At 37.8% G+C, this 22,908-nt stretch overlaps 1 protein-coding gene across 13 annotated transcripts in view; it reads left to right on the plus strand.

The window, feature by feature from the left end:
- LOC127068046 (beta-1,4-N-acetylgalactosaminyltransferase bre-4-like) overlaps positions 1 to 22,908 on the plus strand; it is a 69,278-nt gene that overhangs the window by 39,326 nt on the left and 7,044 nt on the right. For 9 of the 13 annotated variants that reach the window (XM_051003652.1, XM_051003657.1, XM_051003653.1 and 6 more), the window contains 3 exons: positions 7,581 to 8,316; positions 18,907 to 19,223; positions 19,937 to 20,173. In XM_051003652.1, the coding sequence (XP_050859609.1) occupies positions 8,162 to 8,316; positions 18,907 to 19,223; positions 19,937 to 20,173 (709 nt within the window). In that variant the 5' untranslated portion in view covers positions 7,581 to 8,161. The remainder of the gene's footprint in view (positions 1 to 7,580; positions 8,317 to 18,906; positions 19,224 to 19,936; positions 20,174 to 22,908) is intronic. The other 4 variants (XM_051003663.1, XM_051003662.1, XM_051003665.1 and 1 more) reach the window with 1 other exon arrangement.

Genomic DNA, 22,908 nt, shown 5'->3' on the forward strand with positions numbered 1-22,908 from the left:
TCTCTTTAGATATGATCAATGACGATCGATTAGCCGACTTAAAATTAATTTTGTTAATTCACCGAATCGTTTTACGAAAAGATTAATGCACGCTCGTTCTTTATCCCCGCGCAAAAATGTCAAGTCCACGTGAAAGAAACCGCGCCTACTTGTAATCTCTTTGATGGAAATCCCCTTACCACACTCGGACTATCGATCAGAGTATACACGGTATCCGCTTACACGCTGTTACGCCACCTCTTTGAAGATCCACGTGCAAGATATATCACGTCGCTATGAGAATTTTTACAGATTTACCTCGTTGCTAGAAGGAAAAATATGTGCATATTTCGCAGAAAATTTTATATCATATATATATATATGCACACATATAAATGTATATGTATACGTATACAACCGAACTACATCTTTTGAATTATGTATAAAAATAGATCCATTATTCGTAGTAGAAACCACAGTACGGAGATATAAAAATAGATATGTCCAACTCTCGAATCTTTTCTCTAAAAAAAGAAAAAAAAAGGAAAGAGAAAAAAAGAAGTAGACGCGTTAATCGAAGTCGACGAATTTTATTTATTCTTGGAGTAAAGGGAATAACGAAAGGCGATTGTTTTATTTTGATCTCTGACGACGATAGTCGACGTATATTTCGACGTAATTTAATTATCCGTAAATAGATTCGTAGAATATTGTAACGTCAATCGTTTTTTCGTACTTTAGGCGATCATCGAGTAAGTACACGGATCATAAATGATACACGCAGAGATTAAACCAAGCCGATACGTTCGCGTTGACATTAATTGACTCCGGACCTTCTAGCTCCTAAAGCAGGAAGCAATTAAGTAGCGTCACGATATTGTAGGTAGATCGAAGGCAATTTTCATGATTTAACGGATAATCAAGCTAATGGGTAATTACACCGCGTGCAATAATAGACACCAGAGACATAACGCGAGACCACGATTATGCGTATGTATACTGTACAAGGAAGCTATAGAAATTTCCTTGTAAAGGAAAGCATACTTTTATCCCGTTAAATTTTCGTATTATAACCCGACGTCGTAGGGTTTGAGTTTGTGCAAGGGAAAGAAGAAAGAGAAGGGAAAGAAAGGAGAGAAAAGGAAAGGAAAAAGAGGATAATCTTTAGAAAGCTCTCGCCCCCTTTTTTTCCAAAGTAAATCGTGCATATTCCGCTGTCCTTGCGGTGACGTCGTCTGCTGCAATGCGACAGTCCATAGTGAGAGCGAAGAAAATAAGAGAGGAACAACGACAGACAGAGAGAGAAAGAGAGAGGAAAAGAGAAGGAGAAAAATAATCGAAGGATCAAAAGTTACATTTTTATTCTTTCCGACCCGATCGGGTGATTTTCGACGAACGGAAAATAAAATGGAGGAAGATACGATTATACCGTGACTTCTCAATTATCTCACAATAATTATCGCCAATAAAGTCGAGAAAAAGAAGGGAGAAAAGATCAGAGGAAAGAATGGCAAAGTCCAGAGTAAAGTAGATTTTTCCTCGATCGATTAGTTACTCGAGTCCCGTTGGGACGAGCAAAAAGTATGATTATTCTTTCATGTACCGTGTTATTCAATATTCAGACGTGTCTCTGTTGTATAGACGGACGTAAAGCTGACGTTAAATTCAAGCATTATTAATAACTTTGATAATGGCTAAATCGTGACCGTGTCAATTATCCGTTGAACCTCGTCGTCGAACTCGGGGGCAATACTACTGCTATCGGCGTCGATTTTTATCCGTTTGCTTTAGTTTTTCGTTCGAATGAAGTACGTCGCCTATGTGATAATACCTTCGTCGATGATATTTATTTAGAGATTCTACAAAATAGAGTCATCGGTAACGACCGTATTGAGCCCAGAACGAGCTGTTAAAAAAATGATTATTCCACTCGGTAAAGAGAGTTAATAGGAAAATAGCAAAGCGGTGATCTCGTTCAAAGAGGAACAGCTTGTCCCGTTTTCCTCCTTGGTTCGATCTCGTAACAAAATCCACACCGAACACGATCCTTGTGTTACGTGTGTATACGCGTACGTGGTATCTTCCCTATCTCGTTCCAACTCTCGTCCTACGAAAGAGAGGGAAATGGAAGAGCAAAAGGGTGCATACGGTAATACCCTATCGAGCGAGCTTCCCGAGATAGAAAGAGAGAAAAAGAGAGAGAGAGACCGAGCACGAACAATATTCTCTGTGAATATTCCAGCCACGGTACGCAATCCGTGCACCACCGTCGACATGATCGATATTCCGGGGGAGCTACCAAGGAAAGAAATACCTAGAATTTATAATAAAACGTCTCTCTTTCCTATCGAAAGGCAAAAAGAGAGGAAAGCCAATTTGTTGTTCGCAACTCGAATCGATTTGAATATGAAAAACTTGTTTACCTTATTTGCTCTAGAAAAGGAAGATTTTAAATTCTTTGGGTTTTAAGTAGGTACATGTTGCAAAAGAATTGCAAATATCCGATGTCTCTTTCTCTCTCTCTCTCTCTTTCACACACACCTCCGTCTCCCCATTTCCTTCTCTCACGATACAGCCATCGAGAGAATAAAAATACAAGAAAAGCAGTTTTCACGGAATCGTCGAACCGAGGAATCTAATGGCAGTATACGTGTACGTGTACACTCGAGAATTTCCTGTGGGACGCCTTTTAATGTTTTGCCTCGTTTTTCTGTATTTGCATGGAAACGAGACTCGTTCTAATCTCTATCCTTCTTTCTTTATGCATAAAATTTTAGTACCGTGCATCCATTATAATTGGAGATCGATCGTACGCCGACTCGATAAACACGGACACGCGATATTTCTCGTGCATGTTGGTTCGATACGATGCAATTGACTCTTGCGCGAGAATAAAAAGAAGAAGAGGAAGAAGGAGAAAAACGGGAAGAAAAGAACAAGGATAAAGATATATGTTGAGAGTTGAACAATCCCGCGCGCTGTAAGAGTAACATAAACTTTATTATACGACACGAGAGAAGAAAAAGAAAATGAGAGATAGAGATAGCTAGTTTATCGCATTTGCGCGTAAAGACTTAAACGAGATTATATTCTCTCGGGTAAAATTTATTATGTCTCGAGGAATAATTTGTTAATAATTAACTGCTCGTTGCTCGCCGGAGAGAAAGAGAGACTATATGTAAAATTTAGTGTCGTTTGTCGTTCTTCTTTTCTTCCTTTCTTTATACTTTTTCTTTTTCGTGATGAGAAGGGAAGGAAAAAAAGAAGAATAAGTTTTTATCGAACGAAGGGTTACGTCGAGCAAATGCGTCAAGCTGAAAGAGTTATACGCGACGAGTCTTAATTTAAAGGCAAAGATTTAAGATGGCGGTACCGGTGTTGGAAGGGGGAGGAACTATTTCTAAGTTTCTTGAAATTTTCCCGTTTCCCTATCTTCCTCTTTCTCGTCGAAAGGACAAAAAAGAGAAAGAGAGAAAATATCCACGTTGAGTACGAGAGGTACCCTCTAATTCCTGAGAACTTGTAACGAGTTATAAATGTCGGACGCGCGTGCCTTTAATATCGTATAATAGTGCCAGGATATACAGTAGCAGTTCTCTTTGCTGTTGCTGTCGGTGGTGATGACGATGGCGATGACGATGGTGATGGTGGTGGTGATGTTTCTCTTTATAAAAGAACCTAGAAAAAAAGGTCAAAGAAAAAGCGTACTAGAGGTTCCGTTCTTTTTTCCTCTCCATATTTCAAAAATAAATAAATCAAAATTGTTTTTATCAGCTCACAAAGAAAATATGATTTACGTCGACGTGAAAATGCGTAAAGGGTGTAAAAAAATATATATATATATACACACATAAGGAAAGTGAAAAGAGGGCGAAGTAATAGACGAACATTGACACGTATGCCTGTAACCTCGATCGATTTTCTCTCCTCGTTCAACCTGTTTTCTTCTTCGAAAGACGCGTTTGTCTCGTCGTCGAACTTTTGCCTTGGTTTCTCTCTCGATAGTCGAGAAACTTCCACTCGATCGGTCGATTAAATTTCCGGTATGGATAGAAAGAGACGTAGAGAGAAATAGAGAGAAAGAATACGGCGGAACTTACAAATTCTTAACTACGTACCAGTGATATAATCCAAGAGTTATATATCCATAATAATAAGAATTATTTTATTCTATAAAGAAAATGTATTCCGCTTGGAATTATAGGTGTTGCGTCGAATTATCTACTTGCTATGGACGTCCGAGTATTTTTTATTATTCGAGGAAAATAGAAAAAACGAGTTTGTAGTTTACATCAACAACTTTGCTTCTGGTTAACAAGCGAAGTAACGCTAACGCATTATTCGTTATAATCAAATGAATGGGTAAAACAGAGAGAGAGAGAGAGAGAGAGAGAGAGAGGAAGGAGGGAAACAGAAAGACCGTAATGAGCTGTCGTTAGCAGGAAACGTTGTTGAAATTTCTCTTTCTGAAGGTTCTCAAGATCCCTCATTAATTTCACTGGGCTTTATTCAAATTATAATTGATTTCGTTGGATACCTTTTCCTAGCCAGCTTTTGTTCCGGCTCGTTCCTTTTGCACGATCAAGCACCGAGAGTCGTTTCTTTTTCATTCTCTCCTTGTCGTTATTTCTCGCGTTAGTACGAGATTAGAAGAAAAGATCTATTATTTTCGAAATCATCGACGTCTTTTTAAGGGAGCGAAAGAAATTCTTCGCAAAGATTTACAACGATTTCCTGTTTACATCGGAAGTTTTCTTTTTGCTCTTTCATTTTTTTTTGTTCTCTTCCTTTTTTTCCCCCTTGAACCAACGTAATTCCGAAGAATATAAACTGAATCGTTATTGGAAATCTATTGAAGCAACATGAAAGAAAGAAGAAGAATGGTCAGCAGTGTGGCTCGATCGATATTTTCCTTCGACTTTGCGAATAGTTATATCGAAAGGTTTTCGCGTTTTTCCACGATTCTGCTTTCGAATAATGGAAGTAAAAATCGGCTTCCGGCGTCTCACACTCGAGAACTCGAGAAGCGTGAAAAGCATAACTTCGGAATCGTGACTCGGTCTGAAAACGTGCGAGAAATTGACGACTGCGGATGGAGAAAAAGAGGAAGGCGAAGGAAAAGTACGTTGTGTTCGTTGGAAAGCTGGATCGGAGCCATCGCTTTGAATCGGATTCGATTTCGAAGGAGTTCGGAAAAGAAGAAAGGTGCGAGAGGTTTCTCTCTCTCTCTCTGTCTCTATCTCTATCTCTCTACATCGACCGACAAAATTTCGTCCATTTCCGCACTGTCACTTTAGTCTTTAGATTTCCTTTCAGACGTAACCATTTTCTTTTATGCGGTTTTTCAACAAAATTGTCTCGCTTCTCCGAATTGTCCGTATTTTTATCGAGTCAAGAAAAAATTTTTTGCCGATGTACGAAGAAAAAGATGATTGTTTATCGCGAGCGTATAAATGGCGAAAAAGATGTTTCTGTATCTTTCTTTCTTTTTTTTCCCGTTTATCAAAGCATTCCCATCGTATATGTTACAATATGTGCAAACACTGAAAGTTAACACGAAGACGTTTGCTCCATTACCTTTGTCCTACACGCGGTAATCGGTCTCTCTCGCTAGCGAGATAGTTGATACACCATGTGTGCATATATATCTACGTATGTACGTATGTAGGAGTGTGCGTGTAGGGACGAGAGAGACGTGTTTATGGGTTAATGCTCAACGAGACGCGAATTTGTGCGAGCGAGCATGTGTGTCGTACGCGTCACCGAGCTCGTGCGTTCTCTCTCTCTCTCTCTCTCTCTCTTTTTCTTTCTCTCTGTGTGTGTCTCTATCTCTCGGGATCGCGTGCAAATTCCTCGACGTGTTTTCTTCGCGATTTGCTTCGCGTATTTTCTCACCTTTTTTGTCTTTTTTATCCTTCTTCATATTCCTCCCTTAAACTCTCTCTCTCTCTCTCTCTCTCCTGTATACAATCGCTTAGGCGAAATAGCGATAAACGAGATTACAATTTTTTCCCGTTAAAACTATCGCTTCTATTCGATAAAAGTGATTGATAAAGAGAAAAGAAAAAGAGGGAGATGAGGGTGAGATAAAAGGGTGATAAGTAGTTTCCGCTCGATTTGAATCGTCGGAAGTTCTTCCGAGAAAGCGTGAAATTCGTTAGAACGATCCGTGAGTGCTATACCGTATAGAAAGAGAGAAAACGAGAGAATCGATTTCGAGAGACGAATTCGCCCGGTTTAATCCGACGAGAGTTTAATGGTATTCCCTACGGTGTATACAGCCAACCGAGCCGCTTCTCGCTTTACAGCGTAAGAGAAGCAATTGCCTGCACATACATCGAATATATATACGCTTTCACGTTTAGTTTCCTGCGGATATATTTCTTTCTCTTTCTCTTTCTCTATCTCTATCCCCCTTTCTCTAACATCGAATCGCATTTCGAACGAATTATTTCCTCTCTCTCCCTCCCACCCTTCCTTCCTTCCTTCTTTCCTTTTTTTCTTGATAGTAATTCGAAGGCATTACGGAGGTAGTTGATTTAAACTTTTCTTTTTTTTTGATTGGTTCTTTCTTTTTTTTTTAATTTTTCTTTTTTCTTTTTATATTCGTTCATTCATCCAACCACGCGAACGGTGTCCCAAATGAATTTCACACGTTCGGGATGAATGAATCTCTTACGAATTTCGATAAGTAAATCATAAGGGAACGTGCTTAGGGAAAATAAAACGAGGGTGGAATTTTCATCGATAGGACGACCGTAAGCTTTTACAAATAATTTCGTCGAATTGGCAAATGTTAATGAATGATGTAATATAATCAACTAAAAAGATAGAGATTATCTGACGTAATTATAAATAGGATAAAGATAAAGAAAAATTATCGAATTTTTAATCAATCGCGAATAATTAATCGATCTGTTATTTATTGGGAAATATTACTTATCGAGATTTCTTTTAATACTCCTGGGATAGGTATTTGAATCAACTTGTTTTCGGGATGAAATTCGATTTGTTCGATGTAAGGAAAAATGCCGTGTTTTTTTATGAAGCTGTCGTCTTTAATAGCTTTGGTAACGCACGCTCCTTGCCCCGGATAATGCAGGTACATGCTTCATGCCAAATCAGGCGTATCGTGCTTCGTGGCCCTCGGCTTTTCCAGGTTATCGCGCGATCCATCTTGCTGATTTTACGACAACGACTACGACTACACGACGACGACGACGACGAGGACGAGAACGAGGACGAGGACGAGAACGAGAACGAGAACGAAAACGATTAGAACTCTACGTTCTCTTCTATGTCCGCTCATAGTGTTCATATTTTACAACGAAATTGAAAGAACCCACGCACGCGTTCCTACCAAACACCTTTCATTAATCTAATCTCTTCTCTCGTAACAATTACTCTCGTTTGTTCTTAAACCAGTACCCACGACGATTTAATTCAATTTCATAGGCAGGAACAAATCTATCGTACTACGAACGAAAAGTCTTTCCGTCACGAAAAAAAGAAAGAAGAAAGAATTATAACTGATAAAGCCAACCAAAAAAAAAACGAAGAGAGTGGGAGAGAGTTTAACATTAAGTTCGTTCTGTTTACAGGATACTACTTCATCGTCTAGTCGATTAATAGAAATAGAGAGAAAAAGCGAGAACTTGGCCGACGGCGAGGGTGATGCTCCAGGTGAGCGGATACAACGAGCCCTGGGTGGCCCTTTTTTCTTCCTCTTCTTCTTCTTCTTCTTCTTCTCCTTCTCTTCTTCCTATCTGCTCCTATTACCTTTCTCCTACTTTTCCAATCTCCTTTCTCTGTGAACGTTATCGAGAAAGAAGAAGAACCATAATCGTCGCCGTTGCGTCGAATCGAAGCGAAGAAAGAAAACGAGTAATAGTAACGTCGTCGTCGTCGTCGTCATCATCATCATCGTCATCGTCGTCGTCGTCGTCGTCGTTGTCGTTCTCGTTATCCTCGTTCTCATCGTTGTTGAGAAAGAAAAGTCGAAGGACAAAGAGTAGGACGAAGAAAAGGATCGGATCTAGTAAAGGCAAAAGAGGAAGAGGAAGATACGAAGAAGAAGAAGAAGAAGAAGAAGAGGAAGGATCAAGAGGAAAGAGCGCCTCGTCGAAAACGGCGCTCTTGTTACGGTGGCGATAGGAGGGAGTTATGGTGGCTCGCACATGCAATGACTGTGGCCGCAGCCGTGGCACTGTGGCATCGTGCCAACCTCTACAAGGCGATGGCCTGCGTCGTCCTCGCGCTCATTGCCGTTCAGTATCTTCTAAGCGGGGTACTGGATCGTCGATCCATCGAGACCATATTCACCATTAACGCTACGAGGTTAGATATCGACACTACTCTATTTTCTATCCTTATCCCACTTTTTTCTTTTTTTTTTTCTTTTTTTTAATTCTAATTCTAGGTTAATAGTTCTATTTACGCTCCAGATTGTTTCATCTTTTCATCGCATAGAAAGCTCTCGTAAACTTTATCTACCATCCTTTAGAAACTTTGTATTTCACGAAACACTTTTTTTCTTTTTTAGATTCGTCTCTTTTTTATTCTATCTCGTAATCGTGCTTACGTCGAGTTCGTGGATATACTCCCCGTCTACCCAAGTTCTTCGGATCCGGAGCTTTTACATACAACAGTCTTTTTTTAGAGTCTGACGTTTAAAGGGAGAGTAAGATAGGTCGTTAACGCGTTTGTAATTTTCTTTTAGAGACTGTGGCACGCTGACCCAGTTTGTTTCTTCGAGAACTAACGATCGGCAGGATCCTTCGAAAACTCTTTATCGTTCATATTGAGAGATTAAGAGGAACGAAGAAGTTTCGATTAATTTGATACGTTTAGAGGAGATGGGGAATGAAGAATAGGAAAGTATCGATGGACGTATTAGATAATCTACAGCGGAATTATCAAGCCGCGTATCGCTTAACCCGAAGCAATCGAGTGTGTAGGGACCTTTCCGTCAGACCGATTCGCCTTCCTTTGAGCATCGCAGACAGCCGTGAAATCTCATTATTCGGCTGGTAACGAGCCGAAGTAGGCTGGTTCGACGTAACGTTGAAAACTACTACTACTACTGCCACCACTGCTACTACTACTACTACTGCTGCTACTAAGAGATATTACGTCTACAAGCGCCTATCTATTTATCGCGCGTACGACGAACCGTTCTTTAATGTGTTAGAAAGCCGAAGGCGAGCATAGAAATGCAATTTGCGGAACCAGGTAATAGGAAATAATCAGATCTACGTCGATGGTATCGACTGTAACCATTTGCCTTCTTTGCTTGTCTTCTACCAATAGTACTCTTTCTCTCTCTCTCTCTCTCTCTCTTTCAAATTTCCTCTCTTGTAAACATAATTTTCATCGAAATCAGAAAATTCGATCGATCATAGACACGTAGTAGTAGTAATAGTAGTAGTGTAGTAATAGTCGTCGTCGTCGTCGTCGTCGTCGTAGTCGATCAATGCCTAACTTAATCGTGGCTTTCTCGCAAAGAGTAGGTTAATTTTAATCTCGTTATCGTTCGCGTTGACATGACTGTGGTTGTTCTTCGTCATTCTTGTCGGTGTAACGCTTCGCCCGTAATAAAGGGAAATTTCCGTGGAAATCCATGCTTTATTCAAGCTTACTCTTGTGGACGTAAGGCGTACGTGATCTCATTATTTCGTTAGTGGCCGAGTAGATTGCCTGTTTACAGAGTCGGTTGGCTTAACGATGCTTAAACTTTCAATGGATTCCGCCTGGGCTGACTTTTTCGATCCGTTATACTCGTCTTCCCGTTTTTTATCTTCTTCTTTTCTTTTTTTTTTTTTTGTATTTTTTCTACCTCTTTTTTCCTTCTTCTTTTCCTTTTCCTTCGTCGATTTCATTCACCGCGGAGAATTTTCTTTATTTTAATTCTTTCTTCTTTTTTCTCTTTTATTTCTTCTTCACTTTTGTTGTTTTTCAAATATAGAGGAAGAAGAGATTTTTCGTTGGAATAGCCGTATTTATCTTCGCGCTCTTACGTTTATTTTTCCCGGTCGATACGGCCATTTATCATCTAATCATCTCTCGCGTGGTACCTCTTCTCGATAGAACGTTATTCTGAGTTTCTTTCGTGATAAAAGACGTTAGATCAGAGAGAAAGAGGAGAGAGAAAGAGAGAGGGAGAGAGAGAGAGAGAGAGAGAGAGAGAGAGAGAGAGAGAGAAAGATAGGAGTTAAAAGGAAAAAAGTAAAGAAAATTGAGGGATGGTTAGCTTTTATGTTTTTCTTGCGAATAATGTGCGACTTGGTGAGTTACTAGGGACTAAGGTCGTTTTTCAAAAAAAAAGAAAAAGAAAAAAGAAAAAGGATAGAAAAAACAAAAAAGTACCCAAGGTTCTTTCGTTTCTCTGTAGAAAAATATTTCTCAAAGCCATGAGAAAATGTCTAGAATTTTCTCTCTCTCTCTCTCTCTCTCTCATTCTGTTCTAGTCGAAATATAAAAATATGAGGATATATACATACGTATATGTAGGAAACGAGAAAGAAGAATTTTATGTTGATTCGATCACTTAGAGACGACCGCATCGCGACTAATGGAATTTACATTCTGGAATAAAAATGAGCAAAAAAGTATCTCTCTCTCTCTCTCTCTCTCTCTCTCTCTCTCTCTCTCTCTCTCTCTCTCTCTCTCTCTCTCTCTCTCTCTCTCCCTCTCCCTCTCCCTCTCTCATTCCATTCGTTATACGTGAACGTAGTAGATCGATATTAATTTTCTCTAAGAGCAGAATCAATTGGAATATATTATGGTCTTTTAAATTCTGCGAGTAGTATTTCCTCGGTTAATAGAGAAAAAGCTCGTGCTTTTTATTTTCTTCCGTTCCGTAATCATATTATTTTAGCGCTCGCTTTGTTTCTTTTCATTACAAACGCAAAATGCACTGTAAACTCATATCATTGTTTTTCGATACATTCTTTAGAACGCGTGAACGATCGATTTCGTAAATAATTGTTTTCGTTCAATCGCATTTTGTTAATACATTTTTCTTCTACCCTCGCGTCCCTTTTCCCTTTTTTTTCCTTTTTTTTCGTTTTTCCTGGCATTCTCCCCCAATATATATTATAAGGGGACGGGAACGATCGAACGATTCTTTCGAATTTACCGATAATACGCAAACGTTCTACCTACCTTCGTAATTAGATAAAAACGAAATAACAAAATGTCGAACGTTACGTCGATAATACGATCGAACTGATCGCGTTATCTCGTATTTTGTAATTTCACACGTTTCGCAATCAATCGCGAGAAAATGGTTCAAATATTCTCGGATAGGCAGCATGTGTCTGTGTATGATGTATGTGTGTATGTATGTGTATATATATGTATACATATATATATATGTATTCATGTACGCGTCGATTTCCCGCGTTAATTCATATTTGAATGCATTCATTCATATTCCTCTGGATAAATTCCACCTCTATCTTTCTCTCTCTCTTTGTCTCTCTCTCTGTCTCTCTCTGTCTCTGTCCATGTTGATTTGTCTGTTCGTCCATCGACCGAACAGAGAGACAAACGACGTTCCTCGTAATTTCTCGAACGTCGCAATTGGAATGTCATTATAATACTAAGCACGTTCGAATCGTGCTCGTCATATTAAATCAATTTATCGTTAATTCGTTCGTTGGGCTCTCTCTTCTCTCTCTCTTTCTCTTTTTCTCTTTCCCCATCGTTCGTTTATGGCGAGAAAGTCAAAGCCACTCGCGTTATCGGAATCGTACTACGGTATTCTTTCTAAATGCGGGTAATAGAAATTATTATATCCATAGTTTCTCGACTAGTCATCGAATTTAACGACACCGGGACGCTTCTATATACACCGTAGATAAACATAGATTTATTCGTTCCACGACTACAAAATGGAAAAAAGAAACGGAAAGACAAATTAAATGTTATTTAAGTTAAACGAATAATAGGAATGCACGTACGTACGAATCGTAAAAATTTGCTACAATTATTATTTGGAATGGTCAGTCTTTTGTTCCGTTTTTTTCTCTTTCTCATTGAACCGCATTAGAGAGGCTTTATTTAGTAGCAAAGAAGACAGCTGGCGAGTGTCACGATGAATCACACTTGGTTCCCGGTACAAGTTCTTAGTAGAACGAACACTATCGAGATAAATTCCAAGTCTGGCACGATGCCTTAAGATCTAATCTCGTCCTTTGGTCTCTCTCTCTCTCTCTCTCTCTCTCTCTCTCTCTCTCTTTCTCTTTCTCTGCTACGTACAAGAAGGATTCGCTGTACGAGCGGTGCATCGTTAAATATAACCAACTATTCGAAGGATTCGCTAGATTCTAAAGAAAGAAATCTACGTAGTTAGAAATGACGTTGAATAATTATCGAAATGAATTATGAAACAACGTATTCGATAAATTATCGAGGGAGAAGGGAGAAATATCGAAGCAAAAAGAGAGGATAAAGAGACCAGCTAATTATAGGAATGAATGTTATTATTAGCTTATTATTAAAATTCATGTTGATACAAAGATAAAAAAAAAGTTTGAATTGTCGATCGAAAGGGTCGTATTAAAAAGATTGAGTATACGTTGATAGTACTACAAGTATATAAAAACTACAACCCCCTAAAGAGAGAGAGAGAGAAAGAGAGAAAGGCTGAGAGAGTGAAAAAGAGAGAGAAATTGTTTTGAGTACTCTTCTGCACACATACACCTACACACACACATCATACACCATACGCACGCACACACACGATATTCTCTTTGAAGTCGTTGACATCCCGCTCGCTTGTAAACACAAGCATCGAGTGTCTCTTTATAATGACATACTTGGAGGTCGTCGTACACAATCTATTGAAGATCCTTATCGCGACAGACGAGCTTAGGAATTTTTGTCATTGTAGTTGTCGTCTTCTACTTCGTCTTCGTCATCGTACATAACATATACATATATATATATACATACATACATGTATATATACATATATACATATATACTTAGGTCGTTCAAAATGATTATCTTTGATGCATCCTTGCACCACGATACCTAAGAGCACGCGAAATGAATATTAGAATTTTCTTGTCACTTCTCTCCTTCGTATCTTTTTCTTCTCATTTTTACGTCATTTTTCCTTCTTCGTTCTTACGGTTCGACTACCGTAAACGGTAAGCTCTTTCATAAATTCATTTTATACGAACGAGTAATTCTTTCTCACGTTAAATAATAATAATAATAATAATAATAATAATAATAATAATAATAATAATATAATACTAATTATTATCATTATCATATCGTAGCTTTGAAAGAGATTATTTACCGAATGCTTTTCAATACAATTTGGGAATAACGATGAACGAACAAAAGCAAGAAGAGATTTTTTCTGCTTTGAGATCATTTTCCATTTTTTATAGACAGCAACGTAATTACGTTAATTTACGTTTTTGAATTGAGAATATAAAATAATTGGTTAAGGGAAAAAAAAGTGAAATAAAGATATATATTCTATCGGCAAAATTTCGATAAAAATGAATAAATCGGTAGCAACGTTACTACATCAGAAAGAAAGAGGAAGAGAGAGAGAAAAAATATTAGATGAAGTATCCATTCTTTTTATGCTTCGCGTGTCTTCAAAATCTGTTTCATTAAAAATTTCTTTTTTTGTTGAAGAACGAAAAGGAAAAAGAGGAAGAGGAAGAAAGGAGGGAGTTATAATAGCCTAGAAGCGCAAGACTTTTTAATTTACGAGAAACTCAGAACGAATAACGAATGAGTAGCGAGAATTTACAGTGGTCCATACGTTGTAAATTTAAACGCTCAAATATCGCTCGAAAGCTTTAAAGCTAACTTTGCTGCAGGTGTACCTCGAGGGATGTCGAAAACGAGTGGAGAATTTTCTCGAGAAATTTTCGCGATTTTCTAGGGAAAGGAGAAACCTATTATATATACGTATACATATATATATATGTATGTACATGCGTATATATACGTAGTTTTATATATATATATAGCTGGCTATCGGATTTAGCTGTACCATTTTGTTATTTTATTTCGCCGTCGGTAGATAGACACCGGTTCGCGAACAACGTGACTCTCCATAGAAATCTGCTCTTTAAATCGTCTCTATTCTCTCTCTCTCTCTCTCTCTCTCTCTCTCCCTCCCCTTCCCTTTCCCTTTCTATTTTGTAAAATAAAATACGTGTAGAATTCCATTTTTGGCAAACAGCCCGTACCTCGACGAAGGCAAAATTTCTAATTTATTTGCCTTATCGTTGCAAGCTTTTATAAATTTACCTATATCCAAATGGATGGATATTATTTACGATATCATTTAAATATATATGTTCATTGATATATGTATATATATATTCCTTCATTGATTCCCCTATCGATCGTTACAAATTTATTAGATTGGAAGTTATTGTATGTCATGTGAAGTGACACGAAACAGACAGCTTACTAATTAGAAGTAAATGCTATAAATGGACTAATCTCTAGAGTAAGGATGCGTGTGTAATGTATATAGTAGAAGAATAGTAGCCATACACACACACACATATATATCGGTTGTATAGATATACACATATTCTATCTCACATAGATGTGTCTATACATCGGTCAGTCAAGTTTAAACAAGATATAGAGAAGATATAGAGATAGAGAGAAAGATAGATACATAGAGATAGAAATAGAGAGAGACAGACTTGACGCGTTCCAAGGAACACATTCAATGTTTCCCTGAAAGCAACGTCGACGTAGGGTTTGCAAGTGGAATCGGATACATGCTACGTGATTGCCGTCCTTGCATGTTCAATTTGCATGCATATGCATGCGAATACGAAACCGTCGGTGTTCTACGGATCATCTGTCTATCCCACAGTTAGTACCTTCCTATCGAACGCGGTATACATCGATGTGTGTTTTTCAATAAGATCTCTTGACAATAGATTCTACATGGACTAGAGAAACAGAGAAATCTCGGAAATATATTGAAAATATCTATCCGGAATGCTCTGCTCGAATTATTTCTCATTAAAATAAAAACTTTTTATAAATAGAACGACGATGTTACGTCCTTCCTTTGTTATTTATCATGGAAAAAAATCGATCGTTGGCTATCATTTGTTAATAATTCCTGTTAGATCGAACGATTTTTAAAAATCGTCGCTATTTTCGTCGACCATGTGGTTGGTATTTTATCGAGGGGGTGATTTGTTTATTTTTTTTTTCCTTTTTTTTCTTTTTTCATCGAGTCACAAAAAGGTAACGCGTTGCGGAACGAACGAGGACAATCGACGGTTTCGTGACACGATCCGAAACGTGTGTGAGCGTTCGCATGTCGCATGTTACTATCGAATTACTCGATTCGAGCGAAACATGTACTTCTATCCCTCGAATTACAAGCATTTATAATAATTTCAATGAAAATTCTCCTTCGTGTCCGGACGACAACGTGCGCGACGTAGTATGCGCTCTGCCGGCAGGATATAATATATATACTGAGATGATTTTGACTCGTGTGTGCGTGAAAAACACGTAGAGACAAATTCATTTCAATTTGAAGAAAGAATTCGTTTTCTTGCATTCAGAAATACCATCGTGGAAACTTGGAAACTCGTTTTTCTATTTCTTTTTCTTTTCTTTATTATTATTATTATTATTATTATTATTATTATTATTATTATTATTATTATTATTATTATTATTATTATTATTATTATTTTTATTATTATTATTATTTCTTTCTCATGGTAGTCATTATTCGCAAAGTGGCTACTATTACTATTATTCGTCGAACGATTGGTATCCGGTTCGTTCGATCGGTCTAGATCGAGAGATGCATACAAAGTATCTACGAAGAGTTAAATGATACGACATTACATAGGAGAAAATATAGGTAAGGTGTAACGTTTATTAAAGTATAAATATGCAGATATCCTGTAGCCATTTGCGTTCGATCGATAGATCGGAAGAATTTCCTTCGTTCCCTCGAGAATTTTCTTTCGCACTCTACGTTAATATTACTCTCGTCTAACTCGTCGATTTAAGTTAACGCTTTTTCTTCTCTCTCTCTCTCTCTCTCTCTCTCTCTCTCTCTCTCTCTCTCTCCCTCTCTCTCTATGTATTTTTTTTTTTTGTTTATTATAGCACAGAATTAAAGATAAGAGATCAACGAGGAGTTTGATAATATCATCTGTTTACAAGTTCCATATTCATAAAGTAAAGTTATAAATTTACAAGTAGAACCCTCTCTGTCTCTCTGCTTCATCCCCGTCATGACTTTCTCACGGTTCAATTCATTAAGTATCATAAAATTTTTCAGTTTAATTTACAGGATATCGTCGTTCATGTTTCTTTTTGTTTTATTGTCGCGCTCGTCCGTCGAAAGAATATAAATTATCTTATCGAGCGACGATAAAGAAAAAAGGTATTAGAATATTCGATAAGATTAATTCGATCAATAAATTTTAATATAATCCTTGGAATTGATCAATAAAATATCATCCTATCTTTATATCTATTTATGTATTTTTGATAATCGACGAGCCAAACTCGACGAGTATACTCGACCATCTTTGAAAAATTTAACTTTTCGTGTCGTATTAGTTTGACGAAATAAAAATAACGATTTAATAGAGCAACGATTTTCCTTTCTATTACGTTTTATGTTTTTTCTTTTTCGTAGCCAACAATCTCTTCGTTCGATTTTTAGTTAGCGTGATAGAACCGAAAGAAAAAGAAAGGTAGAAAATAAATCCATAGGAATTAATCGAGAGAAAGTGTTTGAGGAAGATTGTAAGAGAAAAGGAAAAGAAGGGTAAAATAGAAAAGCTCTCGATTCAATATCCGCAGTAATATTTCTTTTTCCACGTTGACAGGGCTTGGTAAGCGTAGTTTATATCTCGGACGTGACCGTTCACCGTTCTTTCCTAGCGTGGTCTTCCAATCAAACTGTCCTTTATCGCGATGGTCGAAGCGTGAAAAAGACGAGTCTCGGTCGGGGACCGTGATTTCGTTGGAAACGTACATACATAGATACATAGATAGAAAGATACATAGATACATACACAGATACATAGAGAGAGGAGAGAATTCTGGTGTTGGTGTTGGCAAGAAAAAGGAAAAAGTGTGCTGCGATGCTACGGTCCCCGGAAATTGCCGTTGCAACGAACAGAGAAGATGGGTTGGAGGAGTAAATGAAGGTACTCCTAAAATCTGAAAAAAAAATCAATCTCGAACTTTGGTGAGAAGAAAGAGAGAAATTATGGAAAGAGAGAGTCTCCGTCTTTCTCTTATTAAATCAAAACGGGGTAAAATCTTAATGAAAAGAAGAATAAGATGTAAAATTTTATTTTGTGTCTTTGTTTTATTTAATGAAACGGACGATCTCTGATAAAAAAAAAAGGACGATATACGTATGTAGACGTAAAAAAGAATTTATTGGGAGCAGTAAGAGTCACGTACTTTCTTCTGTTTATTTCATTGAAAAAAAAAGAAAATAAAAAAAAAGAAAATAGAAAAAGAAAAAGAAAGGCAACATTTGTTCGCGAACGCGTATAGAAAACGACAGATGGAATTATGCTTCATTATCTCGTAATCTCCTCCGACACCTCGAACGCATTCGAACTCGTCAAAGTCGCGCGCATCCGCAATTTTTACCGTTACACAACTGCACCAACGATTATCGCAGAATTTTTTTGTCCTCGATCCTCTTACGTCGCATACAATGCTTGGCCAGACGTAATCGTAGGAATAAGGACTAACGGTGCCAAGACGTTTTGAACCGCATATCGCGATCATCGTAATCAAGGTTCTCGTCGTACGATCAATTTCCCGACAATTTCTTGACTCCTTGCAATTACCGAATACTGCATCGTCAGCCCGTGAGAAGCGCGAGAGAGAGAGAGAGGGACACGAATCCCAAGGACTTTGATTTCTTTCTTAACTCCTTCTTCCATCCCGGAAATTACCTCTACGAGTCTATCGACGTCGTAAAAAAAAGAAAAGAAAAAAAAAGAAGACAAGCAAAAAAGTAGAAAGAGAATAAGGAAGAAGTCGTTAATGACCCTTGAAACTCGTCCCCCGTTGTAAATATAGATAGATAATTTATAAATAATACGTTCGGTTGTAATATTAATAAAAACGATATAAATCGTAAGCGCGTGATTTATCTGATCGAACGTAAGAGCGTAGAAAAACAGTCGCGTTACTGCTACGATGATTAATTCGTATTCTTTGAGTTAGGTGTTGTGGAAAAGGAAAGAGAAAAAAATGAAAAAAAAAAAAGAGAGAGAGAGAATAGAAAAGGAAAAAAAGTTGTGTACATCTTTGGAGTTTATCCTCGTCGAAGGATATCCGGGTGATTTGCTCGGACATAGGCAGGTACTACAACCATTAAGCTAACTGTTGGACGGTCGATCGAGTTTCTAATCGTCAGACAACTCCCAGTGTGGCCGCACGATTACGAAATGGTGCATAGTCAGCCGCGAGGTAGTAATGGTCGCGCTCGCACATGGCTTGCACAGGTTCGCTGTCGATGGATAATTAGCTTCCAAGGGATAGCTCGATGCACCGCTAGATTTGGTATTAACCGTCGATCGATATCTACCATGCTCATCTATTTAACCTCTGTGCACTATTATCTCTCTGTATCTGGAATCACATTCAAGGCGAGAACTTGATGGTCTTCGTTCGTGTGCCGTGTTATTAGTATCTACTGCGAACAATCTAATTACGTTATATCTATCAATGAACGGATTACGGAATATTTCGCGGTGTACTAGATAAATATCGTTGCGCTGTATGTTAATATAATTAAAAAAAAAAAAAGTATAGTCGATATCTATTTTCTACTTTCTACAAAAAAAAAGAGAAGAGAGAGAGAGAAGCAAACTTTTTTATTAGTTTCAAAGGTCGACCTCGTGTGGCTTTCAGATACGCCGATCGGACATACAGGAACCATCCTCGTGGATTGATCATATACGGTCCGGCGACCGTGTCTAGCATTTTCAGAGGCGGCAACAACAACAACAACAACAACAACAACAACAACAATGTCTCTTCGAAAATGTTCCTATCAAGCGGCAAAGGGGATAATGGTGGAAGTGGTCTCGCAAACATTACCAAACCCGAAGCTGGAGTATTTCCGACGAGCAACGTCGTTGGGTTGCCTCCTGGAAGCCCTCAATATGCCTCGAATGCCACGAATAACGCGACGATTCAACAATGTCCGCTTGTATCTCCGAATCTCGGTAAGAGAAATTAGATTTTGTCGTTAACGTCGAAACGCGTATTCGTCGATCTGTTTGTATTATCTATGTTTGAATATTTGAAATCGTACTCTCATTTATAATATTACAAAAATATCTAAAAAAGAGAGAGAGAGAGAGAGAGAGAGAAAGAGAGAAACAGAATGTTTTCCAAGTTCGTGTAACGCAATAACGATCGTCGCGAGATAAAAACGACAGCTTTACGAAAAGAGAACCTTTCCGAGATCTTTCCTCTTCCTCTTCCTCCTTTTATCCGTAGTCGTTTGTCTTTGCACTTCCTACAAAGCTTGGAAAATAAAAGAAGAGAAGGACGAGGAAGGGTGTCTCGCCTTTTCTAACGCGTCTTCCTTCCGATTCGATTCTTCGTGTCTTTGATCTTGTCTATTTGCACGCTAGCAGAGCTCGTTAACCGAACAGCGAGGGAAACAAAGGCGGAGAAGAGTGGCGAGTGTTTACCTCGGTTAATCGATGGACTTCTCTATCAGCTCGGAATCCACCTCCTCGATTCTCTCCTCCCTCTTTCTCCCTCTGTTCTTTCTACGTTTACTTGCTCCTAATCAAATATTTAAATCAATGATATTTGAACGGTATGGTGCACACGTCCACGAATAAATAAATATCCGATCGGACGACGACATCGATCAATTATCACGTCAATTTTTTTTTTTTTTTTTTTTTTTTTTTTTTCATTTCAGTTGGTCCAGTGGCCGTTAGTAAAATTCCACCAGAGATATCGGTCATGGAAAAAACGTTCACCGAGGTGAATCCAGGTGGAAGAGGATGTCCAACGAATTGCGTAGCGAGAGATCGCGTAGCCATAATCATTCCGTTCCGTGATCGCCCACAGCATCTGCAGGCATTACTCTTCAACGTGCATCCGATTCTCTTGCGTCAGCAAATCGATTATCAGATCTTTGTGGTCGAGCAGGAAGGTGAGTTGTTTTGTGTGTTTCTTTCTTTTTCTTATCTTGTAAGAAATACCTATATTTGAATTTATCGTAAATCGATACTTATCGTGTAAAATACAAAATGTTTTATTAGCTTAGTTCCAATGAATTATAGACGATTTTATCGATAAATACGTTCGTACGCGTTCGTTATAACCGATCTTTCTTTCATTCGATATTTTCTTATACGCGTTAAATACACGCGTGTAAGTAGCGGAAGCCTATCGTCAGGGGCGCAAGTTTCTAAAGTTAATCGATAAATTTCTGTCCATAGGATGCTCGTAAAAGAAACATTTATATTCTCATAAATTATTAATTTGTAAAGTTCATTAAAGAAGACGTTTCGATATTGTGTTCCATATATTTCTTCGATATATTTATATATTCGAGTAATCGTAACGAACTTGGTGAGTTGCCTTGCAGTTGATTGCACGCGTGTGCCAAAGCTTCGTAATGTATAATGAATACATATATATATACATATATATATATATATATTATATGTATATATTCATACATAAGAAAATTTTCTCTTGAGTCGAGAGGCAAAGTAGGATGAATAAATAAACTAAGAAGAGAAAAAAGAAGAAGCAAAACAAGAAGAAACAAAAAGAAAGAAGAAGGAGATGCAGGCTCGTTACTAAAAAGGCTAGAAAAGTAAATCATCGAGCGAACTAGCGAACATCGTGGATAAAATCGGCAAAGCCAATGATGTCTTTTTCTTTCTTTCTTTCTTTCTTTTTCTCCACGTTCTAATATTAAACGTGCGATTCGTCTCTGTCTTTCACAGCCACTTAAAGGCTCTAACCGTTCCTCCTCTCTTGCTTTCTATTGCACGTGGACCTTACAAAGAAGTGACGGATATAAACGTTTGAAAAATCCACCTGGGATTTGTTAAAAGTTCACAGAGAGAGAGAGAAAGAGACGACAGCGATCGTTTCACCAATGTTGCCTCGTAACACCCAACGTTTTCGAAGGATTTATCGTTTTCTTTTTCTTGTATCCTCCTCTTTCACGTTACAAAAAAAAACGAATTTAATACTTTCTCTCTCTCTCTCTCTCTCTCTCTCTTTGTTTTACGGTGAACTTTGGTATGATATTTTAACTCTGTTTCTCTCTCTTTCTCTCTTCGAAAATAATACCCAACGAGCGACGATTCTACACGTTACGATTAATACCGTCGAAAGACAGCTATAATTTCTCTTCGTTTAAGAAAAAATCCTTGTAAAAGAGAGAAAGATTGGATTTAACCGTAGCTCACTGTCACCATTCTTACGGAAGAACTAGCTCTCTGTTAGCCTTGTTACGTAACTCAACGTTAGAACGTAATTTAATCGACTAATGCAAGTCGAAAGCAAGTCGAAGAGATGCCGATAACTGGATTTGCTGCAATGCGGTATATGTCCTCGTTCTTTCGTTCGACCATTAGTTATTTCTTAATCAGGCATCATTAATCAAAGTATAAGTCGGCTAGATAGCTATCGTGCTTCCTGACAGAATTGTTTTATTTTTTTCTTTCTTTCTTTCTTCTCTCTCTCCCACTCTTCTAATTGTTTTTTTTTTTTCATGAACTCCAATTTTTATCGTCACCCATATTGTAAACCGAGATCAGCGCGATATAATTTATCTTGAATTATCATTATTATTGTTTCATTATTATCTCGTGCTCCTCTATCTTACAGCTGTGACGATGTTAATATTATCTTGGATACTACCTTAACGGATCTTTAATTGTCTCAAATGGTCCGCATAAAGTTTCATCCAGCAGCTGCTTTGAAATTCAAATCCTTTCTTCCTTTGCAAACTGTCTGTCTTCTTCATCCCTTTCGCAGGTCTACGAAGATTCCAGATTAAAGAGCCTAGTAGTAGTCGGCCACCGAATATAGTATGCTTTTACATAATTGCCAAGGGAGTGAATGAATATTCCTTGCAAGAAAATAAAGACGAGAGTAGAACGAGTAATCTTTTGATCATCGATAACGTTACTGAATGCTATTGATTATAGAATTAAAAGTGTTAATCGATAAGATCATTCTTTTCTTTTTCAATCCATAGAAAAAACAGATTTTTACCTTCGTTTTCTTCGAACAAATAATTACTCTCCCTCTCTCTCTCTCTCTCTCTCTCTCTCTCTCTCTCTATCTATCTCTCTTTTTCTTTCTTTCTTTCTTTCTTTTTTGTTTGCCCTCTTCGGACACGACTGTAAAAGCGAACTTCTTTTCGAACGAGAAGACAGACATTCTCTTTCTTCCATTTTCCTTCGTAGAAAGATGAGAAAGAATTAGTTTTTACGACGACGAGGTGGACCTTTTAATGCTTCTCTCCTACACGCTCCCTTTCTTTCTCTCTATATCTCAAAAGATAAGCTTTTTTCTTTTCACGAGAAAAGACAGAGCGACAGAGAGAAAGAGAGGGTTGTTTCCAGTGGGTCGATTATTGCTTTTCGATACGAAGCTCGAATTCTTACAAGGTTTATCTTTCACTGAGACAATTTTCTCTTCGAGTTAATAATCAAACGTTTCTTATTCTTTATATTTGACTTCGATTTTTTTTTTTTTTTACATATACACCATTCGTGCATTCAGAAGTATAGAAAGAAAGAAAGAAAGAAAGAAAAGAAGAGAGACAGAGAGAGAAATTCTTATCTCAATTCAAATCGAGGAAAAGTTGGAAGGAAAGACGACTCGAAGGATTTTCAACGAGATGATTCCTTTGTTAGT

Source organism: Vespula vulgaris, chromosome 12, assembly GCF_905475345.1.
Source record: "Vespula vulgaris chromosome 12, iyVesVulg1.1, whole genome shotgun sequence".
In the NCBI taxonomy this organism is placed as follows: domain Eukaryota; kingdom Metazoa; phylum Arthropoda; class Insecta; order Hymenoptera; family Vespidae; genus Vespula; species Vespula vulgaris.